Below are 23022 nucleotides of genomic sequence, written 5' to 3'. Positions count from 1 at the left end.
CGGTAGGTTGGCTCCTCCGGGAGCAAAAGCAGGCATCGCTCGACTCGTGGCGCCATGCACCAACCCCGTGTTTCCGGCGGACCAGGGTTGGTGAGGTGGTGCGTGGTGGTCGGCAGTGACGTCATTGGACTGTACGATGACGTAAAAGCCGGGAAACGTTACGTTACGCAAGCGTGGAGAGACTCAGGGTGGACCGATCACCCACTGGCCTACTTTCAGCCCTCTCCTACCTCGCGGCACACCCTCGCCGCGCCGGGTATTTTTTTCCTGCCTCTCCCGAGGAGTAAGTTGCGTCAATCCGTAGGCTCGGCCGAGTCAAAGCTTGTTGGCTTGTTTTCTAATCGAATTTAAAAGCGTCCAGCTTCTGCATTCTGTGACATCGACTTTCCGAGAACGAAGGAACCAAGTCTCCTCAGGGAGGAAGGTGGAACCGAACGCAGAATCGAGGGATGTCGTTGACAGGTTTCACGTTTCCAAAGGGATCGATGTCTTTTTCGGAACGTAGTTGAAGGGCTGATTAATTACGGGGCAGCAGGAGATTGTTCAGGGCATTTGGAAGAATCTCGATGACGCGGAAAGTCGAAGATTATTTCTTCTCGCGCCAAGGGGGTGACGGGAGGTTCGTATTCTGTCGCGATGATTTTGAATTACCACGAACACGTACGTGACATAAAAATATTTGACGCAAACAAGTAACCGATTGTTGGGAGCGGTTAATGATAGTACGTTAGGAATTGACGATGAAGAGACGCGTTTAAACGTGTTTGCAGATCGACAGACGTTCGAGTAGACCATCTACGTAGGTGCATACGCAACGAAAGGAGGTTGATTATAATTATCGAAGCTGCAAAGAGGTACTTAGTCTAGCGAAATTACTTCAAGATATTTAAAACTCCGTTGGCGGGTATACCCCGGAGCGAATTCAACACGGAGCACAAAGGGGACAAGGCTAAGCTTCGTCAAAGGCGATCGCGCAACGAAAAAGCCAGCGTGACGAGTGTCCGTGCAATTAAAATTAAAATGATTCGCAGAGAAAGCGAGCGGAGGTTCAGCGATACACCAATTTATTGCTATCCGACACTGTTGCACGTTTGACCTTTTCGAAATTCGTTTTCTTTTCTGTTCCAACGCCTACGTTTGTATTTTGTTAGAAAAAGAGGGCAGACGTTAAAAAGAAAGGAAGGAAGAGGGAAGAAAAAAGGAAGAAAATTGAAAAAGCAAGTTTGCACGACCGGGTTCGTCGAAGCTCCTATCGCAAATTGTCTGGCGAGGCGCCGAGCGTCCCGACGCGGCGTCGATTCGCGGAACTTGCGGAGATAAACGCAACGGCGGCGAGTAGAAAAGCACGGGGTCGTTCTAATTACGGTCGAGCGATCCTGTAATTGAATCTAATTGCTCCACGAAAGAGGCGAGCGCAACTGGCTACCTGATCGTGCCGCTCCTTTGTACGTTCGCCGTTTTGCTATTAACCTCCGTCGAAACAGCCGGAACGCAATTAACCGAATCGCGAACCGGTTGTTCCGCCATTCTCTGTTGTTTCGTAGCTTTTGGAAAAAATTGTGCGGCTCGGGGATCAGACGGAAATTTATGTAATTTCCGAGGACGATTTTGTCGTTGTCTACGCTTTTAAGTCGAAACGCTGGACTCCTTAAACAGGATATTTTACATAGGTTCGTTTGACTCGTCGGCAGAAAATTAGTTTTTAATATCTTACGCTTGGAGAATTATTTTACTGTTTGTAGAAACAATTATTTCGTTACTTACGTTCTTGGTAAAAGAAAAGTTGGCGCGTGATTTCGATAGAAACAGAATCTTTCGTTCTTAATAAGATATTTTCGATTGGAAACGCTGGACTACTTAAACAGGATATTTCGCATAGATTCGTTCGACTCATCGACAGAGAATTAGTTTTTAATATCTTACGCTTGAAGAATTATTTTACTGTTTGGAAATATATTTCCGATTGAAGACAATGTGTCCCTTTCTTGAATGTTTTCTGTATGCGGAGCAATAAATTTATCCAATTACGTTTGTAGCATCGTGCACGGATCGTTTAAAGATTAGCGATTGTATTAGTAGCGGAGCTAAACCGCTGTTGCAAGTTGAAGACCCTCCGGGAGAACAACTTGACGAAGTTAATCAGTGCAAACTACTAGCACAGAAGGCTAGCATCGTGTTCGACGTTTACATTGGCGAAGCTGTACAATTTCACGCGGATCCATGCTCCACAATGATCTCGGTTCTCCATTTATTATCAATTTTCCGAGGGATTTGGCTGCGCCATTTGATTGCACCACCCATGCAGCCCGGTGATACGCCTTAATTACCGCCGTTTCTCCCTTCCAGTCGGATTAACGTCGCTGCCATTGTACGTACCGCTGCTTTCCATAATATATGGATTATAGTATATTCAGTTGACGAATTCTCGTTTATTCTCTGCCTTTTATACTTCGGATATCTCTTTATGATTTATACGCAACGAAGGAGAAGAATTTCGTCGAATATTTTCATCGTATTCGTCGTCGACGATATATTTTTCAAAGTTTGTCGAACACGTACATTCGATTTGTTACGGAGGAGAAATAAAAATAAAATATAAAACGAACGAAATGAATCGAGGATAGAGAATGATTTCGATCCACTTACAGGCCTTTGTTTGAACGGACAGATTGCTTTGGAAAATTGGCGAGACGACACGACGCGAGATTGCGTTACAGATTAAACGATCGTTGCACGATCCTGAATTAATTATTGGCCCAGGGCCATTCCATTTGATTCGCGACGCATTGTACTTACGCGAGTTTATCCGAATAAACCATCGAACGAGAGAACGTTGCTCGCGATACTTTTGACTTTCTGCCAAACGTGAAACTTCTTGCGCACGCAAACCGCGTAAATTTTTGGTTCACCGCACCAAGCAAGCGTTTCTCTCGCGACAGTTTTAATTTTCGTCACAGTTTCCCGATCCAGGAGATAGGTGCGATAACTTGGAGACGAAGCGAGCTAAGTTCGATGATTTTTCAACGAATCCAGTTGCGCTGAAGCAAAGTTCACCGACTGTAAACCGTGCTGTTGACCGAGCTTTGCCGAAAGTTTCTATCGTGAAACGACTGGCAAGCGGGGTGCGAGGTAAATTATCAAGTGGAACGAACGAACCACGATCGAGGGTTTATTATCCTCTGCTTTTTGCATCGTTTACGATCATCGCTCGCCCGTCGTTATTGCCTGTTAGCCCGATACGATCGCGTTGGCAGCATTTCAAAATGGCCAGAGTATCGAGGAAACCCAATTTTTCACGATCCAATTTCAGAGACACAATGAAAGAGACGATTCGTCTCGCTGTGTGCGTTCGTTGAATCGAGAAATAATTCCTTCGGTCGCGGTAAAGGATTTAGCTATTCGAATTTCGGTAACGTGGATCGAAAACGTGGATCGAAAAACGTGGAACAGAGGATCGTGGAAACTTGGCCGTGGTCGTGCCACGAGCGATCTTCGAGAAAGATTCGAGTCTTCCGCAACAACCCCTAGAGACCAGTTCGATCTTCCCAATATCTAATTCTCAGGGTGGGACCAAAATTCCTCCTTTGACAATTCCAGAACTTTACAAAATTTCGGATATATTTTTTCCTAGCGTTACTCGCTCGAAGAAAAAAGCGAGTATTTCCCATTCCCACCTTTAATCGCGATCGTTGTAAAAAACAATTAATTGCAAAAAAAAATCAAAACTTGATTTAAAATCGTCATTTCTTCTGTTCGTCTAATTTTATGTAAATTCTTAAATTAACAAAAATTGAGAAATTGATTAATCAGATAATATATGAATTTTAAAATTAGATGAATAGAGATAAATAACAATGTACAATTTTATATTAAATATTGCAACCGGTCGTTCAACCAGGCCTGGTAAATCTAGTGTTAAGGAAGTCTCGTTTCATACAGATCGTTACGATTTCGGAAGCGTAAAAAATATCGCGAACGAGCGCCGAGGAAGCATCGTTGAGGGAAAGAATTTGCGAGACTATCTCGGAGATAGTCCAGCAGGTCAGAGTGGAAAGACTTTTATCCGGAAACGAGTTGCAGTGCGGGCTGAATAAATCTGTCCGGTGTCGTTAGCGCGTGAAAAAACGGCCGGAATTTGTCGAATTTCCGGCGAATTGAAACGCCAATCCTTTTTGCTGGCGGAGAGCGGTGGGTCGAAGAAAAAGGAAAACGATCGGTGTCGTGATTTCGCGAGAAATTGTAGTTTAAGATACGAAAGATGAATCTTCAGCCTTGCAATATAAATCATCGTTTTTAAGAATGACAGTTAAATTAATGGCGAATATCGTCTCACGACTTTAATGGTCGGAACTACCAATATTTAATCTCTATTTAAATATACAGTTAATTTAAGTAATTAAACAAATGAAATATACAGACTATTCAACTGTCACTGTCTTTGTTTCGCGGTTTAGAAATTGAAAGCAAAATATAAATTGGCGAGTACGGATAAAAAGAGGGAAAGGGGCGAAATAAATATCGAAGCGGTTAAAAGGGAAAACCAATCGAAATACTAAATTTCTAGCATATTTTCGACGAGAGTTAAACGAGAACGAACGTTCGATCGAACGTCGTTTCATACGGAGCTTAAGCTGTCGGCTTTGGTTCGCGCATACACGCTTCGTGATATAAATATCGCGCTTTATGTAGGAAATAACGCGCAGTTTTTTCCCCCTGGAGCCGCATTAAGCCGCGTCGCTCAAATGGTGTTGTAACAGGAGAAATCGCGCGGAATTTTGCGCGCTGCTCGCTCGCGTTCGATTCCCCTCGCGCGTTCCACAACGATCCTCGTTTACCTAGAAAATCTCGAACACGAGACGCGATAACGCCGACCATTTCGTCGTGCTGGAAGAACGATAAGACGAGAAACCAATGTGACGTGCTTATTTTAACGAGACAACTTTGCATTCCTTTTCTTAGGACTTGAGGTGAAAAACATTCGAAATATTTAAAATAGAACATCGGTATTAACGAAGATAATTTTAGAAACGAACAGCTTTCTTTCTAAACTCGTCGTATAACATTCTCAAAGTCGCAAATTTACCTTCCTCGTTGCACGAAAATGGAATTGCTGACTATTTTGGCCCGTTTCCTGACTCTGCTCACTACCGTGGACATTTGATCTGAAAGTAACTAACATTCGACGTAATTCTCTATATTATAATATCGGAACGAGGACCGTTAGTATTAAATAAATCAAGTAGTATTAAATAATCGAAGAAAGAAAGAAATAAATAAAGCTAAAAGAACAAAGGCAATTGGTACGAAGGACGATATTAATGAAGTAAAAGAAGAGCAACCGTGGCAATTTTCCGCGGCAGATCGGAACGAGGATTCCGCTTAAAGAGAAATTCTCGCTGCTTTCGAGCTGGCATCCAGCGACTCCGATTGTTTCGCCGAAATTACGAGAGACAAGTCGCGTTGTCCGATTTCGTGTCAACCGACAAAACGGTCTGGCGTTTGACGAATGAACAAGAAGAGGAGCCAAAGTGAGACAAAAAAGGATAAACGGAAGACAAACGGTTGTAGGGGAAGTGGAAGCTGGAAAACTAGCAGTGACAAGAAGAACTATATCCAACCTTTCACGCGTCATTTTCTCTGTAACAGCTTCCGTATATCCTGCACGATCGTTCATTCGTCAAAAAACCTGTAACTTTGCACACTCGTAAAGAAAAAAGGAAACGAAAATAAAAACTGAACCGAAAAAGCGACGATCGGAGGACGAGTAACGGTTTGTAGAAATTGCAGCAAGAATTCGCTGCGGTGTAGGTGGTTTCTTCCTTGCGGAACAGTCGAAATTGATCAACGGTTAAAATATTCAACGACGCCGGTGAATCGAACCGGAATATTCCTGCAGGCTGGCGGAAGACGATTCGCATCAGCTTCGAAGGTATATGTACACAGCGAAACGAAAAGATGGAAAACTTTTTAGCAGGGAGAGGGCAAACTGAAAATATGGAATAAATGGAAAAAAGAAATCGATCGAAGCGAAGAGGGATTAGACAGGGAGAAGAAAAGTTAAGAAGCGCTTGTAAGAAAGCAGAGGAGAACTTACGCGTATGTGGAAAAGAAAGAAGAGAAAAACGGTGATGGAAAGGGTAACGAGATATTCGATAGTAAAATTAGGAAGATTCGACGCGTGACGGAAAGAGGAAACGGGAATGACAAAACGCGTAAAACAAATACAAAGAGGAGGAGAGAGACGCGCGGTAGATGGAAGCAACGCGAAGCCGAGAGCGAAAATAAGGTAAAACCAGTAGGTGAGTTTCGCGACCGGAAAATCAAGTCCCACGCACCTACATACGCGGTGAGTAAAATAAAAGTCAAAGGGACACGTCGAATCTATGGCTGGGACAAACGACGCACGTGTGAAAGTTGAAGTATCGAGAGGCCAATCGGCAACGCCGGGAGAATAGCAGCGAAATACGCACGTGGACTGGAAAAGGTAAGCGAATTGAAAGTACGAAGAAGTTTGTTAAAGATAAAATAAAGAAAGGAGCAACACGAAAGAAACGCTGTAGGAGCAAGAAGAAGGAGGAAAGAGGAGAAACGATCAACACGCAACAAATATGTTGCTCTCCCGTCTGAACATGGGGTTTCAAAAAAAAAAAGAAAAAATAAACTTACTGAAAGGCGAAAAGGTCCAAACAGCGAGGAGAAAAAACAGGATGAACGGAAAGAGGAAGGAGACGGAAGGAAAAAGGGGATACAACCACCCTCTTACCTCGCCTCTTTGTCCAACGTTCGTTCGATCTCGTTCTATCTTTCGAAGCTGCAGGAGCGAAAAAGACAGAAGGAAAGTCCCGCAGCAAGAGAAAGGAGGACATCCCCGGGGTTGCAGCCGCGCGTGCGCGCTTCGAGGGTGGAAAAGCTGAGAACGCCCGGGACGCGTCGCGTCGCGGCTGGCTCGCGCGAGTGCGAGCGAACTAACAAACGCTGGGAGAAGCGTAGACGCTACGCAGGGCGAGAGAAGATGCCAACTCGAGGGAGGGCAAGGGATCGGATATATACATAGAGGGTCGGTCGGGAAAGAAGAAACGGAGGGGTAGCGGAGGGTGGCGAACCAAGAGGGAAGAGAGTCACGAGATAAAAGGAGAAGATCGAAAGGGTGGACGAGAGAGGTAGGAGAAGCGGAGGTAGGAAGAGCGAGGAAGAGGATAGGAGAGGGCGAGAGGGATGAGCGAAACGGAGGAGGGTAAAGGGTAGGGAAACGAGAGGGGAAGCAGGAACAGGGAGTCGGATGGAGCGTGCGCAACGAGGAGGTGAGGAGAGGAGGAGGCCTGGAAAAGCCGGGAGTGTTCGTTGGAGTAAACCCTCTCGGGCCACGTCCTCTCCTCAACCGCGTCTCAGTCGACGTTTTCCCGTTTTCCGCGAGGGAAACCTACCCTCGTTGTCGCCGTAGTCTTGTCGATGGTGTGGTCCGTGGTGGGTCGCGTAATGGTCGTGTAGTGGGTCGTGTGGTCGTGCGCGTCTATCGGCGGAAGCGAGAGTTCGGTCGCGTTCCACGCCCGAGACGAATCCAGCCGCGGTGGCTGACAGCGGAACCAGACGCAACGACGGATCGACAGATCGACCGACCGACCGACCGACCGACCGACTGACGACGACCGGAGCGCCGTCAGTGGGTGGAACAGAAAAGGAGAGATAGAGGGAGCGGTGGAGCGCGAGTGAGTAGCGGAGAGACACGGAGAGAGGGGGAACAGGCTAGAGGGTGGCGAAGGTGCTCCAGCACTCCGCAGCATCTAAGCCACGGGGAAGACGAGCGTCCAGGGGTGGTGACCTACAGTTAGCTGCTCGTCCATTCCCTCTTCGTCTTCGTTGCGTCGTAATTCTCTCCCGTTAGCCACCGCGAGAGCATCCCTCGAGCTTTTACTCGCTGGATATTTTTGAAAAACCGTATTCCACGATTTGACCAACCGAGAAAAACGTTTCTATCGAGGACCGAGGACGGAGAAGGAGAAGGAAAGAAAGAAAGAAAGAAAGAGGAAGAAAGAGAAAGACAGAGAGAAATCCACCCGGTTGCGTGGTGTACCTGTCGATGCGCTTCCGTGGCAATCGGAACGATCGATCCTCCCGAACACAGACGCGCACTTCCGGGGATCGTCGTTCCGGCGTGGTTTAATTAGAGGAGCGTGCGCGACCGAGCGACCAGCCGGCACTGGCTGCGTGCGTGCGGCTCCTCTCTTTCGATCTAGACCAGCCGATCCCGTCGCTGATCCCGTGACCTTGTGACACCGCGACACGATAAGCGTAACCCAAGCCCGTGTGCTACGGAAGGAGGGATGCGGAAGATGAGGCTGAAGCGTTGAGACAACACACCCTCCGCGAGACTCGTCCGGGGCCGGCGTGCGTGTACCCGTCACTCCTCTTGGCCTCGTCGTCCCCGACTTGTGCATTCCGTCGTTTCCCTCCGAATAAAATTACTCTTTCGAGAAGAAGTCAAATATTTCGAAAGTGGTCCGACCCGTTCTCCAGAGGGTTCGCAAGAATTCGTCGACTAAAGTGACTAGTGGAGAGTTCGAGGAGAAACGACTCAAAGTGCCAAATACCTAGTTACCTGCCTAAAAACCTCGAACAAAGGAGAAGAGGACAGTCGCGCGAAAGGAGACGGAGTGCCGTCGAACAAAACACGATCGAAGGATTCCAAGGGAAGGCGGGTTCTAGGTCGTAAACAGGGAGACGAGAAGACGTCTAGGTGGCGATTGCAAGAGGCGGTTTACGTTAACTCAGCTTCGAAGGATCAAAGACGCGGCAAAAGCATGAGCGAGAGTACGCCGAAGTCCCAGGGCAAAACTGTGCCCGATGGCTCGCCAGCTCGTATGGAAGCCGGTATGCTTGTATCCACTTTCGCTAAACTATTTCCAGTAAACTTTAAAGTCACCTAGTTTCTTGGTAGAACGATGTAAGCCTGGTTTTCTCGATTTGTAATTGACCAGGGACACAGATCGTTTATATCTTGCTTGGCATGACTTGTATGGTAGATAGTTTCTCCCCCGTGACTCGCTCTGGGATTCATCCTTCGACTACGTTAACATTAATGTCACGTGTACCAAATACCGTCGAAGTATTCCAATATGCTTCGAATACTCGAAGAATATTACTTTTATCGATATTATTTATCGATTTGTTGAGATATCGATGACTGTAATAAATACTCGTTTCAAATGTTTCACGTTTCAAACCTGAACTATCTCTTTAAAAGAACAATTTCCGCGAACCGATGAAAAATTCTCGCTCGTTCTTCTTCAATTTTTAGTCTCTCGCAACTCGTAAAAGCTATATGATAGCGAAATATTCGCGAACCGTTCGCGTTCTTTGACCAGTAAAACGTGAAACGTGAAACGTAGCCGAAGAACGACAATCAAAGGGTAAAGGTCCGCCGAGTGGACGTTTCAATTTCTATTCGAGGTTCCACTAAAATTCCGGAATTCAAATCTTTCTTTCCTTCTCTGTGGGACACGTTCAAACTTTTCGGTTCGATCCTCTGGGCAATCTTCTGTCCAGAGACCGGAAAAAACCGAAGAAAAGGGTGGCTTTGGCGCTGACGACAACGTTAGGTTGGAACTCGTTGACCGATATCGCGATTTACGATTCTGTCAGCTTCTTGAGACCTTCTGAAAATTTATGATCGCTTATTTCAGCAATACTCGATTTGTTCGATGTATGTTTTTTAAAGTTTGCAAAAGGGCTTAACAGATCTTCTCTTAAAGTTGTTTCAAATGTGTGGAAATATCTTTTAAATAATATTGAACGTAATGAAATAAGAGACACTGAACGTTTCGTAATAAAATAAGCAAAATGTCTTTTGGGAATCGAAACACTAAAATAGTACAAGGAGCGTATTCGTAAAAATAGAAATAACAAACTGTGAGAAGTAAATTTGCTTGTGAAGGGAAGATGACGTTATTGCGCTACGAAGAGGATATTTTATTTGCAAAATTGGAAGAAAACGAGTATAGGGCAAATTAAAAAGAAAAGAGTTTCTTTCTACGTTATAGGAACTATTTCCTTGTTAATTTTAAATTATTAAAAATATCAAACCTGCGATGCAAGGGAGGCTATCGCTCGAATAATTAAAATATCTTCTTGCTGTATCAATACCAAGGCTCTAGGCCTGAAAAGAAAACGATGATAAAAGTAGCACTATACTAGAACCAAGAGTGTTCCATTTACCGCATCAAATATTTATCGCCATTTCTAAGTATACCATTCTTCGAAAGCGTCAAAGTGTGTGTGCATCGCTCCGCTCCATCCCGAAAGTCCATTCATAAATACCAAAAGCATCACTGCAATATGAAAGAACATATTCCACCATGACACGGAATACCGTAGTACTTACCATAAGTGTTCTACTCGCGACGAACACGAACCTTGGAAGCACCTGAACCGATCACGAGATAAAAATTCCCCGATCCGTATAATTGGAAAACATTTGAAAGAATCGTTCCTCGTCGTTGTGAAAAATTCGAAAGTTCCTTTCATAAATAATTTAATAAAACCTCGTACATAATACACGCATTCAGCGAACATGCTAGGGATGTCGCGTGGCTTCGTGAAAACGGACGAAACTGCGTGTCTAGAGAGAATTTTCGGGATTACGGCGAATCTGGGACAAGAATTTCATTTTCAAGAACGTTCCCGTATCTTTAGTTCTCGTATATGCGCGACAACCAAGTTTCTTCGAAGACACGAGCTCGACAATATGGAAGCGACGTTATAAAGAAAATTTCAGTTTTCCATTGCGATCGTGTACAGCTAGTGTAACGCGTCGAGTTTGAAGTACACAAAGAAATTTGGCGAGGAAAGTTTGAAAGTGGTAAGAAATTGGCTTTTGTACGCTAGTGGCTGTTCCACGGAACTGGGACAACGATTTCGGTTGAAGGAGCTGTGACCGGCTCTTTTCCCTTAATATCGCAAAAGTCTTCCGAGACCCGCAGGATCTCTCTGCTCGTTCCAACGAATTCCAACATTGAAACTCTTCGAGATGCGATGGCACTCTGGGTACAATTTCAGCCTTCACTTGTTATCTGAAAACTCGTCTCCCCGGATCATAGCAGGGCGTTCTCTAGATTACACTGAAAATTGGATGATATTCTTCTTCTTCTTCTTCTTCTTCGGAAAGGTTCCCCATTTTACTGTATCTTCGCGCAACGTGAAAAATAAGTCGTTTCGGACGTGAGAGACAGGCGCGCTACCCCTTTGTCATATAAAAATGTGGCACGAAAGTAAAGAGAGACATTTTTCGGTTAAGTAGTGTGAAATGGCATTGTGATGGAAATGCTAAATTTAACGGTACCGTGGTAGCCGATCAAGCGCAAAAGGAATATACCTCTTGGTGGAAAGAATATACCTCTGATGTAGTGAAGGGTGGAAAGTATTATTCTGGAATGTAAAAGGTCCTTTTTCTTTCAAATATATGGAGAATTCTATATCAACGTATAAATATAAAATATGACGATAGGAGTACTTTTTCTTTTTACAAAATTGATCCAATAGCAGCACCTTTCCCGAAAAGCACGATATTTCTTAATTTGATTTTCTTCGAGGAACATTTCGACACTCAGGAAAATTCTCCTTTCGCACGGAATAAAGTTCCATCTTAACGCTGAGAGTAACGTAACAGCCGCAGAAGTTTCGCATCGCGGTGCAGGTAGTGGAAGTTCGAGAACAACCCAGAAAGTGAACTTGCGAACCGAACTCGATGATGCTAAATGACCCCTTCCTTCTATCTCGAACCACTGTCCTAATTCTACCAGTCCCAGGATCCTTGAAAATTGGCCAATCTCGTTGCTTCTTTCTCTCTGTTCACCTTCTATTCACTTAACACTTTGGATCGGAATTAGCGTCACTTCTGATCCACGCTAGTTTTACAAATGGCATCGTTTCCTCTTCGACGAACATTTTAGACAACTTTCCATATAAAGCCGTATTTTTAATGTTCTAAGATTTAACATTGCTCTCGTAAAAGGTCTTAAAGCACGAAGATCTGAACTCTTATGTACTTGAGTCTTATTATATTTTAATGTTTAACCTAGACTCGACGTTATTCTAAAAGATATCAGAAAATCTGGTAGATCTTAAAAAATGGAATATTCAAGGAATATTCTAAAAATGCAGGGAACGCCTTTGGTATTCTCGCGATCGCGTGCTGAAATTTCGGGTCAGTTGTTCCGCTAGCCCGCTGCGTCGCCTAAACTCGCATTAACATATTACGTGTACGGAAACCAGGATGCGGCCATGCAGTATAAATACGCGCAAGAAAGTATCCGGTTGTTTGCGCTAATGCAGTCGCATATACCCCAGCGTCTACGTGAATGGCAACGCAATGATCACGTTTAAGATGCCAGTGAGATCCTCGAGTTATGTTACCGGTATGAATTACACCTACGATTTGTGTCGGTTTCTTGACGAACGAATTGCATTGTGCTTAACGTTTCATCGCCGCTTGCATAAGAATCTAATTATTCCCTGAAAACCTGCAATGAAAAGAACATTCGAAACCGTTCAATGATTTCTCTATTCATCTCTCTCTTCTACTTGCCAAACTTCAAGAGAGAGAGAAAGAGAGATTTTTTTATATTCTTATATTCTTTTATGGTAATTTTTCGTTCTTTCCAAAATTGGTTCACGCTCGAAAATATTCTGATATTTCAAATGCAGAAGGTGCGATCGACTGGGCTTCGAAAATTCCAAACGGTACGAAAGGTAACGACGTGCTGCGCCGGAAACCGATCGAGCGATTCGATGACGCGTATTCGAGAATCGTATCGCGGCGACAACCGCAAATGGCCGCAGGTATTTGCGGCTTCCGTTTTGCACGAACGTCCATTAATTTAACGAGGTTGCGTCCCGTGCGAATTTCTTGTTCGCTCGATCAATTGTGTATTTCAAGCGAAAAAATTACAGCGCCGCGCGTACGTGATGGCTCTTTCGAATTAGGAGAAATGGAATTTGCTAACGAACAGACTCGATTGACGTTGCAATTGCTGTTTCGGTCCGAGATCTGCGTTAGACAATCTTCTCGAATAAATTAATTAGAAATAATAGCCACGTAATTTCTTGTAATTAATGCCGTCACGTAGATATAGAGAAAAGGAACAAGTATTGTTACGACTAAAGAATTACTATACGAAGAGAAGATAAAGGAGCTTGAAAGGAGAGGAGAAAAGAAGGTTTAAGTGAAAGCGGCTCGTATGTGGTCAGACATTCTACTTCCCCATGATTAGACGATAGATTCATATTTATAGGAGCTTGTATACTATTTAAACGCTGATATCTTTTAACAACGTTTCATTGGTAACGAAATTCACGCTTCCAAGCGTCTATTCGCATCTTTAAATAATCAAGAAAGAGTATAATTAATCGTAAAAAAACGTAACTAATGTTTTATTCAAGCGTTACTACTGTCGACTGTATAAAAAATTTGCGAGAACCGTGAATCGCATTCGACACGTTTCTCGCGTACAATCTTTTATTCGAAAAATTGCTAAAAGTAAAAAAAGGTTCACCTATTTTCGCAACACGCTATGCCTCTCTTTCAAAAATCGTACCATATCCTCGAACAAACAAAACGTTAAAAAGCTGTATTCTCGGGGGCGAATAGAAATCGTTTAACAATACCCGTGACGAAGCTGGACGTTCAATGAAATATTCGTCCTTGCTGAGGGAAAACCGATGCGAATTGAATGCCACGAAACGGAATAACACGAGAAAGAGAGACATATATATATATACACACACACACACATATATATATATATACCGCGAGGTAATTCGTTCGGGAGTAGAGCAAACGAAAGCTAACCGGAAATGTGTCGGTGTTTCGCGATATAAGACGGAGGAACATTATCGGACGCTGCGACAGAGAGAGAGAAAGAGAGAGCAGAGAGCAAAGAGCTGTCTGGAAACTGGATGAAATTTAAATAATCGACAATTAGGAGCGAACAGAGCGTGAATTTCCTCGGAGATACGGTCTGTCGCGTTGGCGTGTAAAAATACGACGTCTGAAATCGAAATTGTCAAAGGTTGTTTTTTCGGCGGTCGTCGACGCGCGAATAATCACACGACAACTTGATTTCAGCAAGCTGATTATGGTCGACATTCGGACGATGAATTATGCATTTGATGAATTTTAGAATTTCTTAAATGACATTTCCTATCGGCAATTTAATTTCGAAGACGACCTTTTCTACCTATCTATCGATAGTTCGATGAAATAAAAAGGCTTGTGACAAAATGGTAGAATGGTTAGAACTATTGCTTTCCATCAACTAGGTCATGGTTCGAGTCCCACAGAGCCAGTCCAATCTTTCGCAATATTTTTCAACGCATTTTTCGGGTCCATCGATTTATGGACGTTCCACGCAACCGAAAATATCAAATAAAAAATGTAAAAAGGTTCTGTCACAGAAAAAAGTATATGACGTATAAAATTAGAATTACTCTCCGTTCTGGAACGAGAGGAAGTCTCCACTGTTACTCCCTGAACGAAGAAGACAAGAAGAAAAAGGGAAGAAAGGGGGATGGTTGGCTACCAGCTCGGCAATACACATGGGAATGCTACATAATTCAGGACAAAATACAATTTACCAGAAAGGATTGCGGTATGTCTTTAACAAGAAGGGAAAAATTCATGAAAGTCAAGAAGAAAGAAGGAGAAACGTCGTGAAAAATCTGTGTATCGCAAATGGACTGGAAACTGTGCCAGAAAATGAAACAATAGAAGGGAATTCCAAGTCTACAGGAAATATAACATAGAAATGGCAGGGAAAATGCGTTGAAAATAATATGAAAAAAATGTAATTCGGAAAATAGTAGAATCTTCCAAATATCTTCCATCGCGTATCTTCAAATAGAGGGCGCTATAAAAAAAACGCGATATAGCAAGCGTAATAAAAAAAAGAATCGGCTACTTTCGGAAGAAACGTCGTGTCCGCTGGCGCGGAAACACGTCGAGAAAGGGTGTCGAATATTCATAGTGGGATATGCAAATTTCGGGGACGCTCGAATGTTCCACGCTGTTGAAGATCTACCACTTGGTTGGCCTACAATTCGAAAGTGGAGCATCGTCGGTGTTGGACCCCCCGAAGGGCTGTGCTCTCCGCGCGAATATCGCGACGTCCATGGCGAAATTTACGAGCAGAGTCGTCGGGAACCGAGCAGATTCGCGAGACGTCCACCGCTCGTGAAATTTACGCGCGCGATCCTATGGACCTCGGTAAATCGTCGAAATTGCGGATGGAAAAACATCCCAGCCGGAAGAGTTTATTTCACGGTGAATTTATGCGACGCGAATATGGAACACGCGCTCTCTCGCGTCGCCCAATTCATTTATGCGCTACACATTGATCTTCTTCGTTGCTTTTAACGATCTAAAACTATTCCACGCTACATAACGCGAGATATGAATTCGTTAGAGGATAACCAACGATATTCGCTGGAAGAAGGAAGCGAGATTTCGTGACGTTACGTTTAAAGTATAAGCATCGAAATTGAAATTCAACTTGGAAACAAATTCTCAGCGGATAAATATTTAGCAGGTACAGAGGCGAGCTAAAAGGAGAGATGGTTAAAACGCAGACACAACTGGAAGCAAAGCAATCCGCAGATGTTGTTTAAAAGAGTGGATTAAGTAAGTGGTCTGTAGAGGGCAAAATGCAGGTTGCTTCTATCTCGTGGAATTCATATCCGTTATTTTGTATGATTTATAGCCTGGCCGAGATGGCAGACAAGATGAACAGTATTAGCCTTAATCTATGGTCGGTTTGTTGCGGCCAGAAGGAAACCCGAACGAGTCAAGGAAGGATAAAAAGACGAATGACAAAGTTTCAGGAACAAAGAACGTTTAAACTCGCCGTAACTGTGTATCGAGTAGCTTGCAAGGAAGATTTCTCGAATCTGAAAATCTCTATTTCCCGAGAGTTCGGCAAGAAGATAAGGAAAAATAATCCTCTTTCTCTTTCCTCCAACAAAATTCTCTTTAACAAGGTAAAGTTTATTCATCGAAGACTCTAGTTTCCTGCTTCTTCTCGAATTTATCATTTCTCTCGAAATGAACATATATAGAAATATATTTTCGACTTTTCATTCGAGCGAAATCGTATCGAATCGGGAAGCTCCAGAATGCAAACAACGATAATATTAATCGTTCGAGCGAGCAGGCAAAGTCACTTAGAGTCTCGCGGAACGATGAACTAGTAATCGTAGTTGGTTTATCCGAGCTTTCCTTCCAGCGAAACAGTTCGTCGTAACAACATCTCGCAGGCTTCGTGTGAACTCATCGTAAGAACAAACAAAAGGTATAGGCAAGCAAACCGACTTTTTCCATCCGATTGCCTGCTCTTGCCCACAAACCAATGTACACGACATTTCTATCTCGCACATAAAACATTTCCAACTTGGCCCTAAACAACGAGTCAAGTTCGTAACATCCATGGAATAGTTTTCAAAACGTTGCCAATTGTATTTCCTTCGAGAAACATGAGAAATCTAAGGAAATCTTGAAATTTGTTAACTGATTCCGAATCTCGACACAAACGAGGTTCGCGAACAAGTCACGCTGCTAGTCCACGCGTAATGAAATTTTCTCCATTGAACAGGTTCTCGGGGAAGTTCGCCAGAGAGATCAGAAATTAATTTGATCAGCGGCAGAGGCAACGGTTGGCCATTTGTCGTCGTTTCATCGAAGCTAACGAAATTAGAAACGACGCGAGACAAGCGTGCTCTTACTCGAGCTGTTCGTCCGCGCCCTGGTGAATTCGCGTTGACAAATTAATTCGTTTACCCGTCAGGCAAACGTGCTCGGTCTGTTCGGGCCGGGGGCCACGCTGCTTCAGTTGCCTTTTAACGTTTAAATCGCGAATTTCTGCCTCGATTAATCGCAACGAAGCAGCTTCACTTTGGCAGTTTGTTTTTACGAAACATTTATTAACCAAGCCTTGAAGCTGCGATGAAACGAGCTCGTTTGGGGATTGTGGCCAACCAGCACTTTGTTGATCCAATCGAATTTGCCTAGCGCTCGAGTGGCTGATCGATCCCAGTTAAAAGGATATCGCGGACTTTGCAGAATTCTTGGACAAGGACGAGTACAGTTTCGATAGACTGGAAGATTTTTCAGTTTATCGAATATTCGCATCTTTTTTCTCGTTTTCATCGGTTAGTCGGCGGATTAGATTCTTTCAAAACGCTAATACGATAATATAAAAATTACTGTATGCAAATAAGAAAGTAAATTTACATCGAAGGTACTTGGACGTTCTACTGGAATGATAATTGTTGTTATTTATTACAATATAATACAGAACGAACTGTGGTATGATAATAGTTGTGTTCTCATTTGCCACGAAACCGTGCAACACGGAAGAAGATAGATTGGCATAGCTTAGCCGTTTCGACGAGTAGTCGATGTAAGCCAACGCTTTGTTGATTCAACTGAATCTCCTCTCGGTCGAGTAGCCGGTCGATCCACGACGAAAACGTGTGCTGGGCCTCGTGCGCGTTTAAACGAGATTAGGACAAGGGCAAGCGGAGGGTTAAGTAGTTTCCATTGTAAGGATGCTCACGACGTGACGACGTTTCTTGCTATCTCGAGCTTACCACACTTCTGCACACATCCAGACAGCTCACGGTCACGCTTTACGTTTAACTCCCGACGCGGTAAATGTTACTTCCTCGAAAAATATAATAACGTTACTTTACAGCATAGAATCTGAAACAACTAGAACAGATAAAATTTGGAATATTTTTTTGATACGTCTGATTCGACGTAATTGTCAGGTGGAAATTTCTAGGTCGTCGTAGCTTCCTCCTAAACGAATTAGGGACCGTCGTCGGAATCATAGTTCTCACTTTTGATTTAAGATTTTTAACGCTCCTGTCGTTACGACGTTCCATATCTTCGACGATACATTCGAAGCAACTTCACATTTCTTCGTCCATGTGTAAACTGTTTAACAAAATACTAAGTTGCGAACAATTTTTAAATTACTTTAGATAAAATAATTTTTCATTCAATTAGTAGACACTTTTTCCAAAACAAAAAAGTAAGAATCACACAATGACGCAAAGTTTTCAGAAAAGTAACAAATTTCAAACATTGGACGAGTTTTGTCGAAACGCGAACCAAAGTTTCCACGAGATCAAACCACCATTCTGCCCACCATCGCGCTCAGCAACACCGTCGATCATGATCACGCAGGATCGCATAAATCAGCCCAGTGCCAATAACCGGCACCTGACTGCCGTCGTAATAAAATCGAATGCCGAATACTATCGTCGCGACGCCGTGCCGCCCCGGTCGCACGCCGCCGCGCCGCCGCGCGATTTATCGTGATTCAGCGAGCAGAGAAATTGGGACACCGACCAACCGGGACACGCCCGACATTGTTACCATTTGCTTTTATGCTCGTACGCACACAGCTTGGTTATCAAGCCCGCGATCATCGACCATTCTCCACTATTGCCTGCTGACTTTTCCTACGTTTCCCTCTTCGACTGGCTTTCAAAGCGTTTGGAAACGTCGCAAAGCGTTTTCCAGCTTCGTAGAATATCTGAGCTCGAATTGTCGCAAGAAATGAACATAAACATAGAAAGAACGATTAGCGCGAATATAGAGAATTTGAAGAAGAACGTGGTGAAATCTATTTGACAGATTTATGGATGCTGGACCTTTTATTCTATCTTGTTACGAGCGAATCAAAATCGCGTAAAAATTCATCGAATCGCTGTGCCAATTAAGAAGATAACGTAAGAATGCACGGAGAAGAGAGGCGGAACGATCGTTCGTTAGTCCCAGCTTTCAGACCTCATTCGGGTCACGGAGTATCCGGTTCGAGCCGATTCGATTTAACCGGGCATACGTAAGTAAGTAATTACGCGGCCGAGCGCGCGGATTCCACGCGCGTTCGTAGAACCGCAGGATACCAATTAAACGGCGCGGCTCATATAAATCCGACCAATTGCCTGCCATGGAATATTCAAAATTTATTGGCAAAAATGTCACGTCGCGAAAAGTTAAGTCTTTCATCATCGCCGGGTCTAAGCCAAAATATTCGGCGAATGAATGTAAAATGTGAGTTTAATCGCTCACGATTCAGCCAATAATTCTTCAAGTTGGCCGAAAAGGACGCGGTGCTTAATTCTCGTAGTGAATTCGCTAAGAGAATCGTGAGCGAGCGATCTGGCTGACAAACGTTGGCAAATGTTCTCGCCAGCTGAAATTCTCGAATTCCAACCCTTGCTGCACTCTTCCTCCTTATCGTTCGCGTTCCAATTGCGCGATCTCGTATCTGGCTCGAATCTTTCGAACAATCGTTTCCGTCCCCTGACCCCATGTTCCGGTTTAGTTGAATCTCCGCCATTTTTCCTCGGCTACACCACTTTTGTTCTACGACGAATATTCTACTGTGGTTACCGAATGAAATTCGAATCTTCCGTAACTTTACGATTATTAGACGAGCGTAATCTTGAACGTAGAATAGATGGTAGTTGTTCCAGAACTGGAAATTGATAATCACGTGGGAATTTACCGGCGCAGGTTGCCAGTGGTCCACATCGAGGAAGTTTGAAACTATTCCAGCCGAAAATCCGCGTTTGAATAGTCAAATACTTTGTTCTCGCTGCTCGCAGTACACGCGTGAAGTTCTACGAGTTGACGATCGTTCGTGGAACAGGTCGTAAACGTAGCTGGCAATATCCACGGCAGAGAAGGTTACTGCATACTTCCGAGACTTTGCAACTCCCTAACCCCAAAGCAACTACGCGCAGATATTTGTCTGAAACACGGTCAAACATAAAAATATACCATTGCCTCAAACGTACAGTATATGATTATACGTACTTGGTAATTTTGTTTATTAAATCCCTGTATCATAAGAAGAATCATCTTTGTGTTTTCAAACATTCCTCCTTAATTTCAACGATATAAGAAACACGTTTGAACACGGTGTAGATATCAGGAAATCTTGGTCGTCTCGGGCAAAATCGATTAAGAGTTCGGGAGGTAAGACGTGTCGGTGAATTAATCGCGTTTGAAACCCGCCTGCACGAGTTCAGCCACTTAGGGTAACTCATCCGCACGTATCCGAGCGTTTACGTGTACACCAACGTTGTTCGCTGTTACGCGGTTACGTAAGCCGCTACGAGAAACGTCAGTCAATGAATCTTCGAAGAAACGATTTCGACGTCTCAATTTATACGGCAGAAATTTCTTAAATTTCGAGTCTATCGATAAATCAGTTCCGAAGCCGTTAATTTCATCAGATATCGCAATGAAAGAAACGTTAACATCGATCATCGGGTGATTTCACGTGTTCTCGTCCAATTCCAAATTAAATACCCAATCCAAATAGCCGGATAATAAAATCCAACGGTTGCGATATATATCAGCGCATATTTATCACGTGAATGTAATTAGCGTTCACGATGATTGAAGCGACGGAATTTCCAGTGAAACGGCGCCGAACCAACGAGAACTTGTATATTTTACTGACGCGTTAAATAATCGGCCGACCGTTCGACGTAAATTGACCAGGATTGATATTAAACATAGACCGCAACAATTGCGCAACCGATACCCTATCCCCATCGAATCTACGTTCTAATTAATTCACTCTGTCCCTTGGTTTCGTTAGGGTATTCTCGTATTTACCTGTTCTCGCTGTCGATATTGGCATGCATCGCAATTACCTTGGCCTCCCACGCTTTGCGAAACTGCTATCGGCCGCGCGCGTTGCTTTTAACGGTGTTTCCAGTCGCCACCACCACCACCACCACCACCACCACCAAGGAACGCATAATGGAAGGAGCAAACACGATTAAAATAATTAGGGATGCATGGAACTCGATGTAGTTTGTCGGACGGAAACTCGACTAAACGCGAGTCCCGATTAAACAGTTGCCGCGATTCCTCCTCGACGTGAATCGAAAGTGTCTTTGGATGTTATTACGATACGATGTTAATTTGCCTACACCGTTTCCTCCGTTGCGCACGATTTTGATGGGAAATTTTCCCTTTTAACTGTTCGTGCCTGTTTCACGTGCGTGTTTTCACTGTTTGTGAATTGTCGACTAAAGAGCAACCGGTCGGATCAAACCGATCGCTCGATATCGCGTACCTCGAATGACTTAACGCTCGAGGTGGAGGAGGTTTAATAGATCGAGTGTTGGAACAATCCAGCACTGTATTTGCATCTGTTGTATAAACGTAAAGTGCGATGTTCTGAACACGGCGGTGGTAGGATCTTGTTGGGAGTGAAGTATTTCACCCGCACGGTACGATGTTCGATGATGAACTATCCTCCTACGTCGATGATTCTCCCTATCAGCCGTTGAGTTTCGTCCGTCCATCGTCCTTTCCCGTGGTTTTTTACCTCACTTCGGAGTCATTAGGTTTACAGCTCGAGGAGGACGTGAAATTCGGAATTTCCTGAAGAAGGGAATGTGCCTGTCCATAAACGGACGGCCACTCAAAATTCCGAACAGTGTCTTTTGTATTCTCGCAATTGATACAATTGCTCTCTTGGATGCTTCGATATCTTTTAGCGAAACAGTTTTATTTTTATTAAAAACGATTGCGATTGACAAAATTACGTACGTAGCTGTACGGAGAACAATCGCAGAGCAACATTTTTGCGAACGATACGAGCTGTGTTCGATTTCGCTGCAATTTGCACGAAATTGGAGGATCATATCGAACGCAATGCAAGTTAAGGTTGCAGTGTTCCGTGCCAAGTTAAGGTGCACCGGACGAAGAGTGACTGAATTTCGAGTAACCGCAAGACGCTGTCGCCAGCATCGGCGAGATTGTTCCTGCAGCGTGCAGCTGAATCAACCGATGCTTCCATGTTGACCACCAACTCGATTAATTTCGAATCAAACTTTATATTTATATATATCTGTCGTATCGATCAATCGGGAAACTAAAGAACGAAAAGTAAGAAAAGAAACGAACGGCGATTCTCAGAAAGGAGATCGGAGAATTCGAAAACACGAGTTAGAAAATTGGAACGTCGGGAAGAGACGTTGGAGATGTTGAAAAGAATCAGAGAGCGGAATCTAAGGGAGGAAGAACATTCAATGAAGAAACACGAAAGCCAAACGACAAAGCGAAGAATTGGAAAAGCAAATCGACTTGTGCTTGAAACGACGTACGAACAGCTTTTCTAGAAAGTCGACCGTAACCGCATTCTTCGATGTACTTTGTCACGTGTCCCTGTGTCCTGTTTTGGCCGGCGAAACTGCTCTTCCCACACAAAGAAACGCGCGGATTAAAGTAGCCGAATCAGCATTGGCCTTTCCCACCGACGTTCCCTTCCAATCCGCTTCCAATTCCTTCGATTTCTTTTATCCCCTTGTTATTCGGCCAAAAATATCTCTGCGGAGAATCGTCGCTTTTTCGTATAAAATAATAAAGCAACAGAGCAACCATCGCTTCGATATGGAAGAAGCTACTAAATCAGCGAAATATCGATGAACTATTGGCAGGATCGAGTAATTCTTCGCTTGACAATTCATTTAAACTTTCAATTAAACGAATTTCATCGACCATCTGAATGCAATTACCGATTTCCAGATATAGACGGAGGCAGAACGCGGTTTCACAAAGGAACTGAGAGACAAATCAGCAAGTTAATATCGACTGGCCTAGTTTTTAGATTGTTCGGACGCAACCTGTCTGTTACTTCGGCAAGCTTGTTTCGAATATCGAGCCTTTCCTAATTGCTCTATGCTCGTCGACCTCGAGATCTCCTCGCCAATCCCATTATCATATCGATCGAAGGGTCCTCGTTGAAATTTTTCTCTCCACGGCTTACGTTTTGTCGAAAAATACGAACGTAAGTACCCAACGACGATCGTCTCGTGGAAAAACAGGGGAGCAATTCTTTTTTGTGCCTTCGTTTGGATACTCGACGCTTCGATGGCCGTTCGCGAGCGCAACTTATCTTGTTTTCTCATAACATTTCCCCTGGGCAACGAGAAGGAGGA

At 43.8% G+C, this 23022-nt stretch overlaps 1 protein-coding gene across 6 annotated transcripts in view; it reads left to right on the top strand.

The window, feature by feature from the left end:
- Positions 1-23022, top strand: part of kcc (solute carrier family 12 member kcc) — a 100647-nt gene that overhangs the window by 61548 nt on the left and 16077 nt on the right. The window contains exon 1 of one of the 6 annotated variants that reach the window (XM_033328985.2): positions 7506-8868. The exons of the other annotated variants lie outside the window; for them this stretch is intronic. Coding sequence (XP_033184876.1) covers positions 8799-8868 — 70 coding nt within the window. The 5' untranslated portion in view covers positions 7506-8798. Of the gene's footprint in view, positions 1-7505; positions 8869-23022 lie in introns of those variants that run through there. 6 annotated transcript variants of the gene reach the window in all.

The sequence above is a fragment of the Bombus vancouverensis genome, chromosome 14 (genome assembly GCF_051014615.1).
Source record: "Bombus vancouverensis nearcticus chromosome 14, iyBomVanc1_principal, whole genome shotgun sequence".
Taxonomy (NCBI): domain Eukaryota; kingdom Metazoa; phylum Arthropoda; class Insecta; order Hymenoptera; family Apidae; genus Bombus; species Bombus vancouverensis.
The sequence above is the reverse complement of the archived record's forward strand: the minus strand, read 5'-3'. Positions and strand labels throughout refer to the sequence as shown.